Source organism: Siphateles boraxobius, unplaced genomic scaffold, assembly GCF_051911475.1.
Source record: "Siphateles boraxobius isolate OS27281-9 unplaced genomic scaffold, OSU_SipBor_1 33, whole genome shotgun sequence".
NCBI classification, from domain to species: domain Eukaryota; kingdom Metazoa; phylum Chordata; class Actinopteri; order Cypriniformes; family Leuciscidae; genus Siphateles; species Siphateles boraxobius.
In genome coordinates, this window is record NW_027508953.1 from 5,895,728 (window position 1) to 5,916,800 (window position 21,073).

A 21,073-nucleotide genomic window follows, 5' to 3' on the forward strand; every position below is an offset into this window, starting at 1 on the left:
GTGCATTTTACTATTTTTAGTGTTTCCCAGCATGCACAGGGACATAAATCATTAAGGACACCATCATCTGTACCGTACCAATTTACTGTTTTATTTAGAAATAGAACTGACACAGATGTACGGCAGTGAAACAGGCAGGTCATCACAGAATAAGATGGCTGTCTATAGACTGTCTATGTATGGGATGTATACATCTATTACTGGAGAAAGTCACACTCACACAGATGATTCACACGATCACAATATTATTTTTAAGAAATTTGGTTTTCGACAAGCACAGAACTTTCTGATAGAAAAGACTCTTATCAAAGAAAAAAAATACACAAACAACATTCATATTTGTACATAATTTGCCATAAAACACACAAGCAATCCTTCAAAGTCAGTGTCGATTTTTTTCAATCAGATGAAGTTGTAAAAATGACATCAGGTCCCGAACACAAAATGTCACTAGTAGCATTTCAATATCACCTTTTAGCTTAAAAAACAAAACAAAACAAAAACAGACTGAACTTATTCACATTTTCAAATGCAACAACCATATCAAACTGATGTACTGCATTTATACACATGTAAAATGTGCTCAAGTGTATCTGTGGCTGAAATGTTTGCAAGTTTACTTATATTGACCTTTTCTGACTATTCAAACTTTACAATTCATATTTGACCTCATATACGTGTTCTTCTTGCACAAATGAAACTTTTTCGACTCACTTATTTTAAGTTCTCAATGATTATCAAAAGACTGATGAATGCTTCAATATAAATAAATATCAGTACTACAATGTCTGTACAATATCATTACATTTAAGTCAGTGTTTTCCTTTATTTGTTAAAAAAAAAACTACACTAGCACCCTTTTTGCTTTAATGCTTTTGTGGATTGATGCTCAGCTCAGCAAAACCCAGCAGATGCTGAATTGCTCGAAATGTAAAGTAGTTTTCGAGCCAATACAAAGCCTGTCAGATACACTTTGACCTTGTCTAAATGTATTTAAAAGGCTGAGGATGTTACAAACAGGGACCATTGGAGGAAAAGTGGGAAATAACTTTATATCTTTGTATTTCGGAAGACAGATCACATGACAATCATAACGACAGGTTAAATTTTCCAAATTATATGCATTATTTTAAAATCGTCTCATTGGCTGGTTCAAAGCCGTGTCCCGTTTTGCAATGGCTTTTCCTTTCTTTCTTTTTCCCGTTTGACTCATTCTACAAGGGCTTGTCGGTCCTGTGTGCTGTGATGAAAGCCATGCCGTGCGTGCGGAAGTGTGTGTTAAGGTCCGAGGTTTTGTCGAAGCGCCGGCCGCACACCCTGCAGCTCACCCCTCCCTCCCCCTCCTCCCCCGCTTTAGGCGAGGACGGCGATCCGTCCTGCGGAGACGCGCCAGGCGATGCGTTTCCACCACGACTGTCCTGCTGACCTTGGCGCAAGCGGTGCGTGATGAATTTGTGTCGGCTGAGAGAGCCGGCCGAGGCGAAACAGGCTCCGCATTGCAGGCACTGCTGAGACGCGTTCTCCGCATCACAGTGGACGGGAATGTGGCGCTGGAACTCCTCCCAATCCTGGGTGGTGAAGCCGCAGGGCGTGCAACGGAATGTGCCGTCGTCTTCCTCCTGCTCGACCGGTCGGTTTTCAGACGCTCGAGTTCTCTTCGCTGGACCCGAGGTGTCCTCTCCCGTGATGTCATCCGTATCGGCGCCGCCCCCTCCAGCTGGAGCTCCGCCCTCATTGTCAAGCTCAGATGAACTGCTCGCCCCATCACCTGGAAGTGAACGCTTTCTCGTGTTTGGAGCGCCCTGAGAGAAGAAATTAAAATGAATGTGTGTATAATTAATTATAATAAACTATAAAGAGTGTCTAAACTGACCTGTCTGTCTGTTGTCTGTCGCGCTCTAATGCCATGTCTAACCCGAATGTGCTTTTCCAAAATCAGACGACTACTGAATGTACGCTTGCCCTCTGAGCAGTGCCTGAAGAGAACAACATAATAATCAAAAAATAATCAAATAAAGAATCATTTTAGGAAGGGAAAGAAAGATTCAAATAAATTGGTGGTTGATAAATATTTGACTCACGGGCAATGGAAGACTCTCTTGACGCCCTCATGTATTATTCTGACATGACGACGAAGGCTGTTGGCTGAACTGAACGAACGTTCACACAATCTGCAGGGGAACTTCTTCATTAACTAGAGGAAGAAATTAAAACATAAGGCAGGCATAAAACAAATTTGAAGAATTGCCTTTTTTTATTTAATGTAAACACATTATATATATATATATATATATATATATAGGTCAAAGATGGATTGTATAGTCTAAATAGTCAATATTGAAATTATGTTTGGGGTCAACAAGATTTTTTAAATAAATTTATACTTTTATTCAGCAAAGACGCATTAAATTGATCAAAATGGACAGTAAAGAAAATTAAAATAAAAAAAATTAAATTTCAAATAAATGCTGTTTTAAATACCTTCAAATAACTGCTTATGAACTTTCTATTCACAAAGAATCCTCCGCAGAAATATTAAGCAGCACAACTGTTTTTAACATTGTTAGCATATTATAATTATTTCTGTAGGATCATGTGACACTGAAGACTGGAGTAATAATGCTGAAAATTCAGCTGTGCATCACAGGAAAAAATTACAATTTAAAAAATATTGAAATAGAAAACAGTTATTTTTAATTGTAAAAATATGTAAAAATATTGATGTTTTTACTATATTTGCAGCCTTGGTGAGCACGAGGGACTTCAAAAACATAAGAAATCTTACCGACCCAAACTTTTGCATGCACATTTTTGTACAAAAGTAAATTAGAAACTACTGGGGAAAATAATGACATTTACAATTTTCTTGTAAATTGAAATTAAATTGATCAACTATTTTAAATGCTATCAATTATATTTTTGCATCAATTACAAATGCATGTACAGAAATTACACATTTATTACAGAATATATCTCTTAGCTAAAATATATAATAACTTCTGTGCTTGCGTTTTCTTGTGATTACTTCTTGCTGTGATTGTATGTTTTCAAGAGTACCAACCGTGTCGTGGTCGCTCTTCATGTGGTCGATGTAAGCCTCTCTCTCAGGAAAGCGTTTCTTGCACTCCCTGCACCTCCACTCCATATTCCCGCTCTCTGGAGAACTCGGCTGATCTTCCTCCTCATTCTCCTCCTCTTCTTCCTCTTCTCTGTCCTCCCCTTCCTGCTCTCCCTCCTCTTCTTCCCCCTCCTCTTCGTCCTCTCCCTCTCCCTGTCCCTGGCTCAACTCATCTGAATTGTTTTCAGGTGGTTTGGGTTTAGTGGCGGAGTTGTTGGCAGGAGCTGAGACAGGAGATGAGGTGGTGGGTGGAGTCTCTGATTTGACGGACAGGCCTCTATGAGCAGTCTAAGGGGAAATAATGAAAGGCAGCTCTGGTCAAAAGCATGAGTGAGACAGACAGGAAAATAAGACAATTGACATTGAGGTGGCTTTTGTACTTGGTATGAGCTTTAGACAGGGTGATAGACAGAAATCACTCAGTAAAAGCCAAACCAAGAGTTTTACTGTATGCCTTTGCTGACACCACATACTTTAGGGGAAGTGAAAAGAATGGGTAACACAAAAGGCAAAATGACAATTCATTAATTTAAAACTAAATCAATTAATATACTTAAATGTCTTGTTTAATAATAAACTTATTATTAATATTTGAATTATTATTGTTAAGATAACTACCTTGATGTGTTCCATCATGGAGCCTTTCTGGGCATAAAGTTTAGTGCAGTCTGGGCATTTGAACACATGCACCTTCTGTTTGGCCAGGTGAGTGTCAAAATGCATGTAGAGCAAAGGTTTCTGGGTGAACACAGTGTCACACATGACACATTTGTAGATCATCCTGTAGAATGAGTATAAGAACATAATGAGGATCAGAGTTCATATCTTTAAGGAATTTTTTTTTAATATCAAAATATTGCACATCCATGGCACTATTCATGAAAAGCTCTGGGTGATGGTTCAACCTACTTAGCCTGTGCAGCTGTGAGGGTGGGATGCTGGGAAGTGATGTGCCCCTGGGCGCTCTGCGCAGATTTGAAGGCCATCGGGCAATTAGGGCACTTATGAAACACCTCACAGTGAGCTGTCTGAATGTGGGACTTGATAGAATTCAAACCTCCGAACACAACTTGACAACTGGAGCACCTGGAATAAAGGAAGTAGATGTGGAAGTATAAGTAGGCAATTTCTTTTTCATTTCTTTGAAAATTTTAATTTCTTAGAAAATCTCACAAGGACACTGCCTGCAATATTACAAAACACTGATAGGAAATTGAAAGCCAGGAACCTGTAGCCGATGCGCCTGGCAAAGTGCAGGCAGGACTCTTCCAGATGGGTTTGAAACGTGGCCTGGCGGGCAGTGCCACCACACTCTGGGCACACATGGGGTGCGCGGTGCTTATGGATCCGCTGATGGGCTGACACACTGCACCAGTTAGGCAGCATCATAGGGGGAGAGCAGAGCATACAAGTCTGAAATAAATAAAAAAGAGACAGCAGGGGAAATATAAAGAAGTTAGTAAATATAGTAATTGCATACATTAAATGCATAGCATTTCTTATGCAACAATTTACAGTCAGACTGAATGCAAAAAGATGTTGCAATGATTCTTATTATATTATTCTGATTATATTATTCTAAATATATACGCAAACACAATTGCACACACAATTTTTTTATATCTATCAGAAATAAATGTTATAATATTTACTTTTTTAAAATTATATATACACAACCACATATTTTATATAATATATTAATTTAAATTATAATTATACATAAATATTTTTATAAAATCTATTTCTGGCAGATACTAAAATATGTTGCAAAATTAAAATATACTTTTGTGGTGAAGTAGAAATGCAGGTAGGGCATGTTAAAAAAAAACATTCCCATCAGAAAAAACATCATTGTGTTTAAAACATGTTTACAATTTTGCAACTTACCGAGTTAGGAGTAGCTCTGATTTGCTGGAAATGGGTCACTAATTCAGCCTTGCTTGAAAACTGGGCTTGGCATTCAGGACACTTGAAGTTGTGATATTGCAGGGCCTCGCCTTTCTTGCAGGGCAGCGGCATCAGGGCTTGGGGACTCTGGGGTCCGCGGCGGACAGGGCTGGGGTGGGTTGAAGTCGTGCCTGGAGAGGGGGAATCCTTCATTGGACTGGAAGTGGAGGGTAGAGTTGTCGCCCCTGTTGGGGTAGCGGAGGATGACAGAGGTGGAGAGGACAGCGATGGAGAGAGCATACCTAAAGGAACATGAAAATTTATTGTTCAATATTAAGCTGAACAAGTCCTATTCAAATTTTCACAAAAATCACAGTATTTTTCATAACTTACCAATGGGAGTAGTGTCTTGCTGGCCAATCATCTGCTCCACTGTTACTGGTCTCATAACCAAATGTGAGCACTGCATGACCAGGCCTCGTTCCTTGTGCTCCCGAGCATGTAGCAGCAGGCTGCACTTATTGAAAAAAGCCAGCCGCTTTGCGCAGTGATTACATGTCACTTCTATTCTCAAAGAGCGCCGGTCGTAGTGTCGTGCCAAGCTGCGCTCCAAAGCGAAAGAATCTCCGCACTCCAAGCATCGGTAGCCAGCAGCAGGCAAAGGAAGACCCCATTCAGGGGGTGGGGGGGTCGAGAGGTCCGGACGGTAGCTGGGCAGCAGGTTCTTGCTATTCAGGATCTTGTTGAAAGCCTCAACCAGGCTGGACTGGCTACGGGAAATAACAGCACCAGTGCTGTTGACGATAGATGCTGGTTTACATGGCACAGTACCTCCATTGGGGGTTTTAGCGACTGTAGGGCGCACGCTTATTCCACCAACAGCTGGAGCGACTGGCAAAGTGGTGGCTTTTGTGATGCTCACTGCTGTGGCAGAAACTTTCATTTTATCGGATTGCACTGTCATTTTGTTTTGGACCTTACTGGCAGCTGCTAACATGGCACTACTGGCTTCTAGAGTGGATACTGGTAGGGTTGAGCTTTTGACCACTTGACCAGTAGTGGCGTCATTTCTCCTGGTGCCTTTCACAGTGCTGGTTCGATTTCCCGTTTGGGATTTACTTCCATCTTTGCCTGCATTGGCAGCACCTCCCTTACCGGCTACTCTGGTAACTGTACGGGTGATGCCTCCTGTAGACGTCTTAATGGTCTTGATGCGTACTTTAAGTGGTCTGGAGGGAACATTGGTGCCAGCTACAGCTTTGCCACCAGTGCTTGGTGTTGAGCCAGTGTCCGCTGGGAGGGACTGCGCAGTATCTACCTCCAATTTCTCTCCATCCTTTTTCCCACCGTCCTTACCATCTACATTAGCCACATCTTTTCCATTCTCTGTAGACCCTTTGTCTACTTCCATCTCCTCTTCTTCTTCCTTGGGTTCTCGAAGGGCAGCAGATGGTGATGAAGATGCCACCGCTGGGCTGCATGATCTTTTGGTAACTGCAGACGTTGGCATGGAGGACTTGGGCATCTCAGGCTCAGGGCTCTCTGGGGAGTCTCTTTCTTCAATCACATGCTCTGGGTTTCGCTCCTCTTGGGGTAAACTCTTTCCAGTTCCTGTTTGGACTGGTGTGGAAAGCCAGTTCTGTTGAGCTCGAGGTGAAGCAGGTGAAGCCAAGGGGATGTCACCTGGTTTAGGGTAAACGGTAGGTGATATGGACGTCGAAGGAGGGAGAGAAGGAGACTGTGAATTTTCTGGAGGTGACCTCAGCCTGCGTGACAGTTTCGGAGGGCTGGGCGAGTCCGGACTCTCGTGGATGACTAGAGATCCTCCAGAATCAGGATCTGAGTCCTCTTCATCCGAATCTACGCGTCTGAATGCAGACGAACTAAGACGTGGTGTTCCATTAAACGGCTCTGTTAGAGATGTAGCAAGGGGAGACGATGCCACAGCCCCAGAAACTCTGGAACCAACTGAGGGAGAGGATGATGATGGTGAGGAGGATGAAGCTGTGGAGGGAGTGGAAAGAAGTGGTTTAGGTGGGGGAAAGAAAGGAGATGCTGCTCCACTTGCCCCACTTGGAATTGCAGGGGCTTTTGCCTTGTCTGCACCTTCTATGTTCATCTCCTGCTGCATATGCTGCTGTTGCAGAAGCTGCATTTTCCGGGCCCTTCCAACAGAGTCTCCAGCACCTTGTGCCATTAAGGGCTTCAACTTATTGAAGATGTTGCTGCCCTGCTTGGAATTGCCGGAAGATCCAAGGACAGCTCCTGTGGTCTCTGGTATCGTCTTTGAGCTGCATATGGGCCACTGCTCCCCATTCGGCTGGCAACGGGTCTGCGACATATGTACTGACCCACCGGATGACACAAATCCATTATGGTTGAGTGGGTCTGGTACAGAGTTGTCACCACCATCAAAGGGCTCAGGGCGAACACGGTTCTTCACAATCACGCTAACAATAGAAGGGTCACTTTGAGAATCCGAGGATGGGCTGGGTGATCTTATGGCTGAACTTCCACCTACTGAAGCATCCCCAGACTTTATGAGTGATCCTCCACCTGCTCCTTGATGCCCCTCCACCTCATCCGGTGCTGACTGGATAGCCTCTTTGGCATCAATGTCAGGAATGTCAAACGCTGCCAATAGGTCATCGAAATCGGGGGTTTTCATGTCCCCCATGCCGGGTCAGTGGACTCAATCCTAGAACACAAATAAAATGTCTGAAATGGTGTGTGATAAGAATTGCATTAAAGAGATAGTTACTCAAAAATGACAATTCTGTCATCATTTACTCACCCTCATGTTGTTCCAAACCTGTATGACTTTCTGTCTTCTGTGGAACATATAAATAATGGAAGTCAATGGTCACCAAAACAGTTTGGTTGCCAACATTCTGCAAAATATCTTCTTTTGTGCTTCACAGAAAAAGGTCATACATGTTTGGAACGACATGAGGGTGAATGATGATATAATATTAATTTTGGGGTGAACTATCCCATTAAGTCTGTGTTGTCATTATTTTCTATTTAAAAAAGAAATTAAGACCCAGTATTATTTATTATTGTTCATACACATCAGTGTGATTTAATGGGGTATTTCATGCAGGCAAAGTGTAATGTGTTATATTTTAAACAATATCTCAAAGCAAGTCATCTGTTTTCATAAGGTGATTTTCGTATATAAAAAGGCTGTTGTGCTCAAACATAGTTTATTAAAACATTTCAAATATTTCAGCTATTTGTAATCCTAATAGAAACGGCTTCGTGTTGAGGCACCACTAAGGTAAAATTGATAATGACTTTAGCCACATGCATTCTTCTGTTTTACTAATAGTCCATTCTTTACTTTGACAACAACAAAACATATATTCAAATATTTAAATATATAAATACATTGCGCTAAAGCAAAATGACATCGAACGGCTTTTGTTAGCTTTGGCTAACAGCCACGTAATGGTTCTGTATAAAATAAGCATTGATGTCTGAACTGGAAAACATATTCACATATGTAATATAAAGTGTATATATTTTTTATTTTTTTAATATCATAAATATATGATCCAACGCTCATTTGTTCTTTGCTTAACAATGGATAATTTTCAGGTAACGTAACTGTTAACAGAGCTGTTTAGCACGCTACAGCTGCTATGGTATCAACAAGATAATCCAAACAAGCCCTCTTATATTAAATAAAAACATTGCATAAATACATACTTGGCCAATAAAGAAAGACAACGATCCAGTAACCAGTAAACACGTTAGAGCGATCAATTTGGTATATACAAGACAAACACAATTGCCTGAGAACGGCTAAACCCTGCATCTGACCTGGCTAACTACAAATGGGGACCGAAATTGAATCGCTCATGGTACGATTAAAGGGCTTTTGCCACGTTTTGTCCATTAATTGTGGTTTTGGTGTTGATATATTGATAAATACAGAGCTCGTGGGATGATAAACAGTTATACGAGGTGTATTTTGGGGTTTGTTCTGTCATGACGGCGGGGTCCGTGCTGCCCCGTCGCGAGGGTCATTTAAGCGCAGGCCACTGCATGTGCACAGCAACATTTCTGTTTATAAATAACCTCACATGGATGCCACACTATGTCTTTATGATCATGCATTTTTATGTACGTGTGTATTATTTTTGTATTGTGTATTTTCATGCACGGACAGTGATTTTGTTTACCTGTTTTTTTGAGATTCCCGACTATCCTCGCTCCAGATGAAGCGCCTTAACTTCCCGTCATCGATCGAGTACGGCCAGGTCTTGGCAGATAACAGTGATAATAAAGAACAGGAAAATTATTTTCGGTCTTCTTTGGTTATATTGTTATGTTTGTATGAATATGTCTGGTGAGATTTAGCTTTTTATAGTAAACTCAAGGAATAACATGAACATTGTCAATGCATTTTATTGATGTATAGACGATATGTATTTACATCCTTCCAGGATCTCATGTTTCACTGTCTTTAGGTTGATTTGGTTTAGGCCTTTATTAGAAGGATTGCGTTTTTTCATCCCCCAAAGCGCAGAGGCTTCATGTTTATCATAGTATCGTATAGTATAGTATTATAGCCCATAATTTAATAGAAAACAGCACAGTTTCTTTTGCTATATGCTTTAGAAATGTTGTTGCCATTTCATACATTATCCACAAAAATATTATTGCATTTACAGACATCTCAGATAATAATCAACTATTTAATCAATAGATTGGCAACCAATATGAAAGACATCACAGTCAAACTGTTATTGTAATCGTTATTGTGATTGTGAATGTGTTTGACTCCTGCGTAGATAGACATACAAATGCAAGGGTACATTATACATAACATAAATCTTTAATTTGTAAATCGCCAGTTCCTTGTTATTTGGTGAAAAATCTTGGGACCAAGTGCATTAAAATGCATAAAAATACACAGTAAAAAGCAGCAATAAACTGAGCTAAATTTATCTCGTCTGATGTTTTTTTCATAGACTAGGTTTTACTGCCATCTAGAGATCATTGCCGGTATGCACAATCACTGGCACATTACCTCTTCCAGCATTCTTTAATTCGTAATAATTTAATTTGTTGGTTGTCGTTATAACAACAGTATAAAGTAATAGCAAATATGTACAATAAAAAAGGGTATAAGGAATAAATAAATAAATTAAGACGTCAGAATCAGGTCAGAACCATATGCGATGAGCCGCGCAGAAAACTGAAAGTTTTTTAGGGTTATTATTATTATTATCATTATTATTTAAGAAATATCAAAACAAACAATACAAAAAATACAATTCAAATGCTAGGGGGAGGTTTAAACCGTATTATAGGAATACTTGAAAGAGTGTACATGCTTGTAAAATTTTAGCTTTTTGTTTCTTCGAGGGCAATATTGCCTCAATATAATGCTTCACTTCATTTTTAAATCCAATAAAACATGTTTTCCACCCTGAAAATTTACATTTATGAATGTGAAATTTAGCCATCAAAATAAAATAAAGAATAATAAAATAATTGCGGGGTTTGTTTATCTTTGGAGTTTACAATAATACCTAGTAGAACCTTTTTCCACTGTAATGTACAAATTTCATAAACATTTCCAACAATGAAATCAAGTACATAGCCAGAAAACTGAAATTGACCATAGAGACTTTTATTTGTGAAACGTAATCACTGAGATAGGCCGACGTCTTAGTGACGTCCTCACGTATTGACCAATAAGAAATGACTTGTAAAACATTCGAACGCTTTATGGGCGGGATTAGAATTCGATGAGAGGGAAGTTCAAGCGCCAGTGAATGAAACGTAAGTGGTGGTTGTTTTTGCAAATTGCGTTAGGAAAAATAGCTTTCACATTCAAACACATAAAAAGTACCTTTTGATGAGGTAAACGCCATAATTATTAAATTTTCAAGAAAAAGAAACAGTAAGTGTTATAAATATAATAGTCCATGATAAATGTTGGATTTGCTGTTGCGTTCATTAGCTAGAGTGGTATGAGCAGCTAGCAGCACTGTAGGAAAAATCTGATTCCTGTTTAAATAAAATCTCTTCATTTATATATAAATAAAAGTGGTATCTATTATTGTCCTTTAAATTGAAAAAGTATTCGTTGACTGCACATAAAGGATGTAAAGTTTATGACATGCCAGTTATTCCATCTGTTTATTATCCAGAAACAACATCACGCCATGTCCCACAAGCAGATTTATTACTCTGACAAATATGACGACGAGAAATTCGAGTACAGGTAGGCAAATATTCAGTCCATCTGTATTGTTTACAATTATTGTTTTTCGCTGAGTTGTTTAGGAGTTCCAGAGACCACAGTGATGTGCATGTAAAAATAATAACAATAGTGTTCCAGTGCTTAGCCAAAAAATAGACGAAATTAAACGTTTGACAATAAACGTTGAAAATTAGTTTTCATAAGTTTAGTAAAAGTATAAACATAAGTAACTACTACTTTTCTGAGCAATTAAAATGACATCTACAGACATAATGAGGGCACAGTGTAATATGGTGTTTTCCATTCATTTTTAGGCATGTCATGCTTCCTAAAGATATTGCCAAAAGAGTTCCCAAGACCCATCTCATGTCAGAGACAGAATGGAGGAACCTGGGTGTTCAGCAGAGTCAAGGATGGGTGCATTACATGATCCATCAGCCTGGTATGTGTGTGTGTAGTATGTGTCAAGAACATGCTCAGATATTATTGTTTCACTGAGTGTTCATGTTTTTGACTTTTTCTCTTTATAGAACCACATATCTTACTCTTCAGACGCCCCATACCCACTGTCCAATCCCATTGACCCCCAAACCACTGGGATTCTGTAGTATGGACACAGTCTGAAGATGTATGAGCGATGCTAGGTGCACCCCAGATCCGATGGTGTCGATATCATTTGTGCTGCTTCTGACTTCTGCATTCATTGTAGACTATTCTGTGGGTCAGATTATTAAATTGCTTAATCTCTGCCTTAAAGGGTTAGTTCACCAAAAAATGAAAATTCTGTCATCATATACTCACCCTTGTGTCGTTTCAAACCCGTAAGTCTGTTGTTCATCATCGGAACACAAATGAAGATCTTTTTGATAAAATCTGAGAGATTTCTGTCCCTCCATTGACAGCTACGCAACTACCACTTTGACACTTTGTAAAACTAATCCATATGAATTGAGTCCACATTTTCTGAAAAGACACAATCACTTTAGATGATAAACAGATTGAATTTAGGCTTTTATTTACATATAACATTCATCGACGCATGCTTGCTTGATGTGCAAAAATCAATGAGACGCGTTTAAACTTCCACAAGAACCAATGAGGTTTGTTCTTGCGTGTCAAGCAAGTACGGTTGAGCTTCTGTTTATGTTCACTGATCAATGTTTCTATGTGAATAAAAGCCTTAATATAATCTATTAATTATATAAAGTGATTTTGTCTCTTCAGAAAAATTGGATTAAACCACTAAATGCATATGTTTTCATATTAGTTTTATAATCTCTTTATGAACTTTTTGAAGCGTCATGGTGGTAGTTGCGTAGATGGTAAATGGATAAACAGAAATCTCAGATTTCATTTTAAAATATCTTCATTTGTGTTCCGAAGATTAACGGAATACTTACAGGTTCAACATGAGGGTGAGTAAATGACAGAATTTTCATTTTTGGTTGAACTATCCCTTTATTTGAGTTGTGCACAATTTCCTGCTGCACATATATTTATTATTACTACTTACCAAGCCTATGTTTCCATGAATTCTGCTTTACTTTATGAATTTATTGGTGGCCCTGAAAGGTCAATCAATAGTGGAAAGGTTACTAAAATAAATTTCTTCCCTTTAAAATAATTACTGTTTGTACAAATATCTGTTTCAACATTCATAGGAAGCAGCTGAACTGATTTTTGACTCATTCAAAATTGTTTTAAAAACTTCTACAATATGTATAACATTTGACTGATAATATATTAAAAATAGAAATCTTTAACAGTGTATGAATTACATGTCTCACCTTTACGATTGTTTTATGATAAGCATTACATGCAGCTGTACTTTGCATGGCTGTGTGTGTGACCACAATGGCCACAAAAAGCAAACTACTTTTCCATTATGCTTGGGTATATATTGAGCTGCATAATCCCATTGTAATGTTGGATCCAGACATGGGTCAAATTTTTATTATAACTGCAGCTATAACAGTTTTTAAGCTATGGTTTGTCATAAAAAATGTAGAAACCAATGTTATATTGATCAAACAATGGAATAAGGAGCCAGATTTTACCTGTGTTTTCAGAGTTTTTGCTAAAAATACCAGAGCTATGCAAAAAATGTACAAGAGTTTAACTGTTACATTCATCTTTTATTGGTAAAGGTTTAGACAAGGACAGTAGGGACATCCTACTATTATGTCTGGAGACCCCTGAATACCACTAATATTTGTTGCGATTACAAACTACTGTCATTTTATGCATATTTTGCATTAACTGCTTACAATTGTCAGGGCTAGCAAACAACATCCTTTAAGAGACTCTTTAGCTAAAGAAGTATACTGCATCATTCGACTTGACTATATGTTAAAAAAAATTGTGCTACAGTAGTTTAGCATAAAAGTAATGTGTAGGCCTGCAATATAAGTGTATGTTCTTTGTTCGCTTCAGTCTATTAGAGCAAACACCGTTTTATAAGGGAACACAAACAATATGCAAACACTTGTATTTATGATTAACATCCATGCATTTATGTCTCAAACAAGAGAAATTAAGTTTTCTCCTCTGAACAACTAAATAAAAGGTTTAAATCATAAAAATCAAACAATCTGGAGAAACTGATGATCAGATGCACACTTACATCCTGTGGGAAAATACAACTTAAGGTTCAGGGTGAAAAAGAGTTTATTGTGTGTGAACTGCCAAATGAAATTATGTAGAGTTAGTAATGAGATGCATATAAAAGATAGTCAGAAATCTGATCAAATATATCAAACAGTGAAAAGCGTGTATTACATTGAAACTGCAGATATTTGCGTAGGATTAGGGCGAGAGCATGTTGGCACCTCACTTACTGACTGCATAAGAAGAAACATTATGTTGCTCTTTTGGGCACTTCCTGTAATCTGAGAACTGTACGCAAATCTCAACAAGCAGGAAGAGGAAAGCGGTGCTTCAGATCCAGAGACGCCTAAAATGACTTTGTTCAGATCCAAGATACACATGACGTAGACACATCTACAAAGAAGAAGGATAGGGTAAGCTTTACCTTTGATTGTACATTCTGATCAACATAATTCCCAGATTATATGCTTGTAAAGAGTGGTGTGTTTAGCTTTCCCCCCCTCTGCAATAAATAATTCATTTAGAAATAAAATAGAGTGTATCCCCTGGCCTGCGATGGGGGTATCGACGCACCGGTGTTGTTCCGAATTCTGACCCCCGCCAAATTATTACCCCCCTAGTATGGTAGGTTACGGATTAGTTGTTGGGGAGGGGTTAGGATTAGTGGTGGGGTTAGGATTAGGCAATCAGATACTGATTTCAACGAGGGGGGTAATAATTTGGCAGGGAGTCAAAATTCGGCACAACACCTGTCTCGTATAGCCTATCTCACGGAGGAGCTGAAGCATAAAATGAGGAGCGACGACAGTAGAGATGGAGATAGGCCAGACCTGGATTTATGTTGTGTTTTGTTTGTTGTATTATATTTGATAGCAGTCGTCCGCGAGGGGCTGCTGTCTTTTACTTTACTTTCGTTTTGTATTTGTGTATAAGTTTCGTCTGTTCCCGCCACCTCCTTCCTACAACATCCAACCTCGTTACACTCATTTACCTAGACCTGTTCCAAATATTTTATCTTTTTTTAAGCCTAGTCTTTATATTTATATTTTCATCTCCATTTGGCCTGCTGCAGGACAAGTGAGTAAAGTTGTCAATAAATTCACAGATTCGAACTTCCCGGGTCAATAACTCGTCAGCTAAACGTTGTTACTACACAAATGACACCTCTTTTTAATCGCAGTAACGTAGACAAGCAGCTACAACCTAATTTTCCTCGAAACGAGATTTCCTTCGCAATGGATAAAATACATTGATTGATCTCTATGCGCAGGCTGAGACAAAAACAGTCAATAACTTCACTGTCACACACTATAGTGTCACCAAATTCAGTTTACACACCACTGCTGTCCTAATGGTTATACTACAACACTTATTTTGGGGAAAAAATATTTTTAATTGTATATACACTTGTAAATTTATAATTTTGATGAGTTTTATTATGAAAAATATTAAATAACTTCACCGTAATTCACTGTATTGTTGCCAAATTCAGTTTACACATCACTGCTGTCCTGTTGGTTATACTACACTTATTTTGGATAAAAAAAAAATTGTATATACAATTGTAAATGTATAATGTACAATTGTATAATGTTATACTACAACACTTATTTTGTAAAAAAATATTTTTGCATATTTTTTATGATTTATATTTATGAAAAATATTCAATTACTTCACTGTAATTCACTGTATTTTCACTGCCAAATTCAGTTTACACATCACTGCTGTCCTGATGGTTATACTACAACACTTATTTTGGAATTTTGTTTTGTTGCATATTTCTTATGATTTTTTTTAAATTATATAAAAATTAAGCTCTTTTATCATGCATTTATAAAAAAAAGTGTATTTGTTTCTTGTAAAAGCAATAACTTGAACTTTTTCTCCGACAAAGATCAAGTTACTGTCCATCAGTGATGTATTTGAATAAGGCATAAATGCAGTGTGTAACAGTTATAGAATATGTTTCATAAATATAAATCGGAAAATATGCAAAAATATTTTTTTTCCAAAATAAGTGTTGTAGTATAACCAACAGGACAGTAGTTATGTGTGAACTGAATTTGGCAACAATGCAGTGTATTACAGTAAAGTTGATGAATATTTTTCATAAGAATCATAAAAATTATACATTTATAATTGTATACAATTAAAAATATATTTTTCCCAAAATAAGTGTTGTAGTATAACCAACAGGACAGCAGTGATGTTTAAGCTGAATTTGGCAGCAATACAGTGAATTACAGTGAAGTTATTGAATATTTTTCATAAGAATCATAAAAATGATACATTTATATTTGTATATACAATTAAAAATATATTTTTCCCCAAATAATTTTGTAGTATAACCAACAGGACAACAGTGATGTGTGAACTGAATTTGGCAACAATAGAGTGAATTACAGTGAAGTTATTGAATATTTTTTGAAATAAAAATCATCAAAATTATACATTTACAATTGTATATACAATTATTATTTTTTTTTTTCAAAATAAGTGTTGTAGTATAAGCAACAGGACAGCAGTGATGTGTAAACTGAATCTGGCAACAATACAGTGAAATACAGTGAAGTTATTGCATATTTTTCATAAAAATAATCAAAATTATAAATTTACAGTTGTATATACAATTAAATTTTTTCCCCAAAATAAGTGTTGTTGTATAACCATCAGGACAGCAGTTATGTGTGAACTGATTTGGCAGCAATGCAGTGTATTACAGTGAAGTTATTGATTATTTTTCATAAAAATCATCAAAATTATAAATTTACAATTGTATATACAATTAAAAATATATTTATTTTCCATAATAAGTGTTGTAGTATAATCAGCAGGACAGCAGTGATGTGTAAACTGAATTTGGCAACAATACAGTGAATTACAGTGAAGTTAATTGAATATATTTCATAATAAAAATCATAAAATTTATACATTCACAATTGTATATACAATTAAAAATATTATTTTCCAAAATAAGTGTTGTACTATAACCATCAGGACAGTAGTTATGTGTGAATTTGGCAACAATGCAGTGTTTTACAGTGAAGTTATTGAATATTTTTCATAAGAATCATAAAAATTATACATTTACAATGGTATATACAATTAAAAATATATTTTCCCCAAAATAAGTGTTGTAGTATAACCAACAGGACAGCAGTGATGTGAGAACAGAATTTGGCAACAATGCAGTTTATTACAGTGAAGTTATTTATTTTTCATAAAAATTAAACATTTACAATTGTATATGCAATTAAAAATATTTTTTTCCCCAAACAAGTGTTGTAGTATAACCATCAAGACAGCAGTTTTTTCTGAACTGAATTTGGCAACAATACAGTGTATGACAGTGAAGTTATTGAATATTTTTCATAATAAAAACATCAAAATTATAAATTTACAATTGTATATACAATTAAAAATATATTTTCCCCAAAATAAGTGTTGTAGTATAACCAACAGGACAGCAGTGATGTGTAAACTGAATTTGGTGACACTATAGTGTGTGACAGTGAAGTTATTGACTGTTTTCGTAGTAACGCTTTTCAGGTTTTGCACTTTGCAGACGGTCCCTTCGGATTTGTCTCTCAGCCTGCGCATAGAGATCAATGTATTTTATCCATTGCGAAGGAAAGCTCGTTTCGAGGAAAATTAGGTTGTAGCTGCTTGTCTACGTTACTGCGATTAAAAAGAGGTGTCATTTGTGTATAGTATATTGTAGTATACTATTATATATCATAGTAACAACGTTTAGCTGACGATTATTGACCCGGGAAGTTCGAATCTGTGAATTTATTGCCAACTTTACGTGCTTTTTAAAGTTTATTATTCCTGAAATCTGTATTGTATTTTGGTGGACTAAGCTCAGTATAAATAAAGATATAATAAAAATGATAAATTTAGTACAATATGAGGTCAAATAAAACTTCAGACTCATTTTTGTTTAATCTTTTCCTTGCTTTAGCAAACAGTTTAATTTGTTTTCGTAATGTTTTAGCTAGAAGTCCACACCCAAAAGCTGAGTCTGAACAGGCAGATCTAACGTTCAGAGTTCAGAGCTCAACTGTAGCTATAGCTGAAACGAGAGCAGTGTCTTGTTCCACAGACATTAATCTGAGAAATACATTACAAGGTAACATTTCCCTCAAAATTATTATAGTTCTTAGATTTTGCTAAAATTTGAAATCCTAACTGTTAATGTAAATTCTTTTGTTAATTTAGGGTTAAGTTTTGTTAACTATGCTGAGTCTGTAATAAAATAAATAAATAAATAATTGAAAAATTGACAATGCTTGATAATGAAACAATGTTGAAGCAAAACGTTGCAATCATCAGGTCTGCCTTTTAGCTCTAAGTTGAATAAAGAATCATTTCAGTATAACTGGATAAAATCTGTGAATAATAAATGTAGGGTAAACAATGTTTGCTATAAAAAATAAAACAGTGGGGCACATAAAGTTGGTTAAAACATCTCTTGATACAAGTGTTTTTTCCCCTCCAGGTCTTTCCACCGATCTCACAATGGATAGCCAAGGTATAAAAGTTTCAAAAAACCCCCCAAATGTTGTGTTTTTGCTTTACAGTCAGTGATTGAGGAAATATAATGAGTGGAATTAATTATCTCGTAGGTACTAAAAGAAAGCGGGATCAAGAACTGGAGGACTGGTCTGACTCGAGCAGAGAGTCACTGCTGATAGGGAAGTATAATTTGAATCTGTTTACACTTAATCTGGAACTACCAACGTAACCAATCACTTGGTTGCCTAGAAGTTCTGCCCACATTTTCTTTATGTGCTTTAAATAATCTTTATTGTGATTCTCTTCTTCATTGTGCAGATATGGAGATGAAGTTGAAGGCAAAGCAAATCATGAAAAGAGTCACTGAAAACATAGACCACACAATCATAATGTACAGAGACATTATGTCAAAGATAAATAAAATGAATAATGTCAGCAGGAAGAAGGTAACCATTGGGATTTTTGGAAAATCAGGAGAAGGGAAGAGCTCCCTGTTAAGTGCAGTCCTGGGGAAAAAGGATCTTCTGCCATCTGGTTGTTTTGGTGCCTGTACAGCCGTTGTTACTCAGGTGGAAGCCAATCTGACTGACTCCAACTACATAGCAGAGATTGAACTCTTCTCTAAAGAGGTTTACTCATTTGTTTTCATTTTACTATGCTTTACTATGAGAGTACTTTAATATGTAAATAAACCAGGCAGGAAGGAAATAAAGCCTTATTTTCTATATTGTCCCTCTGCAGGAGTGGGAGAAAGAGCTCAGAGATCTTTTCAGAGTTTTGTCAGATGAAAGTGAGGACAGGAATGATGACTTGTTGGAAATTGCTGTAGAAAAGATCACTGCGCTGTATGGAGATGATGCAGACAAGAAAACATTAGAAGAGCTACAAGAATATGACAAATTTGCTGAGATTGAGACCTTTTTGTCTATCAGTAAGAAAACAATCTCAAACAATGATGTAAGTTAGTAAACCAAATATGTTAATGCCTGATGGTTCATAACATTAAAAGTATTATGAATTTGTAAATTAATATCCAACATTACTTATTTTCTCAACAGGTCTCTGAATTTTCCAATGATGTTGCATCTTACATTCTGCACAGTGATGCCAGTCCTGGTGGCTGGTACTGGCCGCTTGTGAAGAGTGTGACCTTTAAGGTTCCAGATCTTCAAAAAGTCCTGGAACACATTGTGCTTGTTGATATTCCTGGCACTGGAGACTGCAACAAGTTAAGAGATGACAAGTGGAAATCTGTACGTACATTACTTCACTCTTTAACAATGAAACTTTTGCTAAGTATACACACAGTATTGCGGAAAGTTACTTTTAAAGGGATCACGACATGAGAAATCAAATTTGCCTTTTTTTTTACGTATAAAAGGTCTTTCTACCATTAAGACATCCTGAAAGTTTCATAGCTTAAAGGTGCATTGTGTAATATTTAGGAGGATCTGTTGACAGAAATGTAATATCATATACATAACTATGTTTTCAGTGGTGTATGAAGACCTTACTTAATGAACCGTTATGCTTTTGTTACCTTAGAATGAGCAATTTCTATCTACATACGCCGTGGGTCCCCTTACATTGCACATGTTTATACAGTGGCCCTAAACGGACAAACGGGTTTTATTACTATGTTGTTCTTCGTGCAAAGAAGCTGGCTAAAGTCAGCAAATAAAACACTGACACAATGATGAACAAGTAACAATAATTCTAGCAATAACAACGTTTTACTGAATCGTTTTACCAGCATTAGAAAAAAGTGGATGGTTTATTTTAACGTTGTCCTGAAGCGGATTATATGTTTGTTCAGAGCATTTTGTTTTGTTAGCGAGGCACAGTGTAATTGAGAATTTGCAAAGAAACTTTTGTTAAAATATGAAGCAGCCAACTGTAATTGAATCTGACAGCAGCTGCATCACAAACTGCAAGTAAATGATTTCATAATGCTTTGTCTGTACACTAAATTGTTGTATGGATAATGTTTCCAAAACACTTACTCACTTGTATTAGTGAGTGGGCAGTGATGCTATACAAAGACGTTTACCAATCATAATAGTGCCTGTTTACTGACAGCCAGGCCTTAAATGAGCCATCCCTTAAAACAGTTGAAAAGAGAAAGAGAGAAAATTCAGTAGTTTAAAAATGTTTAAGCAAATTAATTAAACTGAAAAGTAATGAGCATTACAATTTAAAATAATTAACTCAAATATCAATGTGGTAATTTATAAAGTAATCAGTTACTTTACTTGTTACATCAAAAAAGTAATCTGATTACATAATGCACGTAATGCATTACCCTCAACACTGTACACATATAAACACACAATCTATTATGCTACTAAAAGCATGTCAACTAACTCACTATTTCAAATCTTGTAGAAACTGAAAGAGTGCTCTTTTGTGTGGATTGTAAGTGCCATTAATCGAGCAAGTACTGACAAAGACCCCTGGGGGATTTTAAAGCACTGCATTGAAGAACTGGGACCAGGAGGAGAATGCAAAAGCATCAACTTCATCTGTACAAAGACAGATGATATCAATGCACCAGCCTATATAAGGTTAGAATTAGAATCTCTTTGCCATTAAAGGTACAGTCATTTTTACTGGCAGATGTCACTGAAGTAGGTATCAAAGATAAATCAACTTGTCTCTGTGTCTCAACCATTTTTTTTTTGAGCCAGTCAGGAATTGTCTCAATCATTTTGCTTGTTCAGTT

General features: G+C 36.9%; 3 protein-coding genes and 1 non-coding gene across 11 annotated transcripts in view; 2 read left to right on the top strand and 2 right to left on the bottom strand.

Annotated features, from left to right (window-relative positions):
• Positions 1–68: 68 nt before the first annotated feature.
• On the bottom strand, positions 69–9,316 carry znf687b (zinc finger protein 687b). 6 transcript variants are annotated; one of them, XM_077195174.1, is made up of 11 exons: positions 9,193–9,271; positions 7,800–7,836; positions 5,399–7,703; positions 5,006–5,307; positions 4,347–4,531; positions 4,028–4,204; positions 3,737–3,899; positions 3,062–3,406; positions 2,082–2,194; positions 1,874–1,976; positions 69–1,802 (listed from the first exon to the last, which is right to left on the bottom strand). In XM_077195174.1, exons 3-11 carry the CDS (start codon positions 7,680–7,682, stop codon positions 1,215–1,217), a joined length of 4,260 nt encoding a protein of 1,419 aa, XP_077051289.1. In that variant the 5' UTR covers positions 7,683–7,703; positions 7,800–7,836; positions 9,193–9,271; the 3' UTR covers positions 69–1,214. The 6 variants fall into 6 exon arrangements, with proteins under 6 accessions (XP_077051289.1, XP_077051291.1, XP_077051293.1 ...); XM_077195176.1 differs by having other exon boundaries at positions 5,399–7,723; XM_077195178.1 differs by having other exon boundaries at positions 5,399–7,723; positions 7,800–7,833; positions 9,193–9,264.
• LOC143701960 (small nucleolar RNA SNORA13) lies at positions 3,491–3,629 on the bottom strand. Its single transcript, XR_013190225.1, has one exon. It is a non-coding gene; the product is annotated as a small nucleolar RNA SNORA13 (small nucleolar RNA).
• A 1,401-nt stretch (positions 9,317–10,717) lies between the features above and the next one.
• cks1b (CDC28 protein kinase regulatory subunit 1B) lies at positions 10,718–13,149 on the top strand. Of its 3 annotated transcripts, none has more exons than XM_077195209.1 (4): positions 10,718–10,801; positions 11,173–11,246; positions 11,540–11,667; positions 11,756–13,149. In XM_077195209.1, exons 2-4 carry the CDS (start codon positions 11,188–11,190, stop codon positions 11,806–11,808), a joined length of 240 nt encoding a protein of 79 aa, XP_077051324.1. In that variant the 5' UTR covers positions 10,718–10,801; positions 11,173–11,187; the 3' UTR covers positions 11,809–13,149. The 3 variants fall into 3 exon arrangements, with proteins under 3 accessions (XP_077051324.1, XP_077051326.1, XP_077051325.1); XM_077195211.1 differs by having other exon boundaries at positions 10,790–10,882; positions 11,756–12,999; XM_077195210.1 differs by having other exon boundaries at positions 10,797–10,922; positions 11,756–12,999.
• Positions 13,150–17,809: 4,660 nt separating this feature from the next.
• LOC143701675 (nuclear GTPase SLIP-GC-like) overlaps positions 17,810–21,073 on the top strand; it is a 95,756-nt gene continuing 92,492 nt past the window's right edge. The window contains exons 1-7 of the mRNA XM_077195188.1: positions 17,810–17,965; positions 18,335–18,367; positions 18,462–18,528; positions 18,668–18,980; positions 19,093–19,308; positions 19,410–19,604; positions 20,737–20,915. Of these exons, the coding sequence (XP_077051303.1) occupies positions 18,355–18,367; positions 18,462–18,528; positions 18,668–18,980; positions 19,093–19,308; positions 19,410–19,604; positions 20,737–20,915 (983 nt within the window). The 5' untranslated portion in view covers positions 17,810–17,965; positions 18,335–18,354. The remainder of the gene's footprint in view (positions 17,966–18,334; positions 18,368–18,461; positions 18,529–18,667; positions 18,981–19,092; positions 19,309–19,409; positions 19,605–20,736; positions 20,916–21,073) is intronic.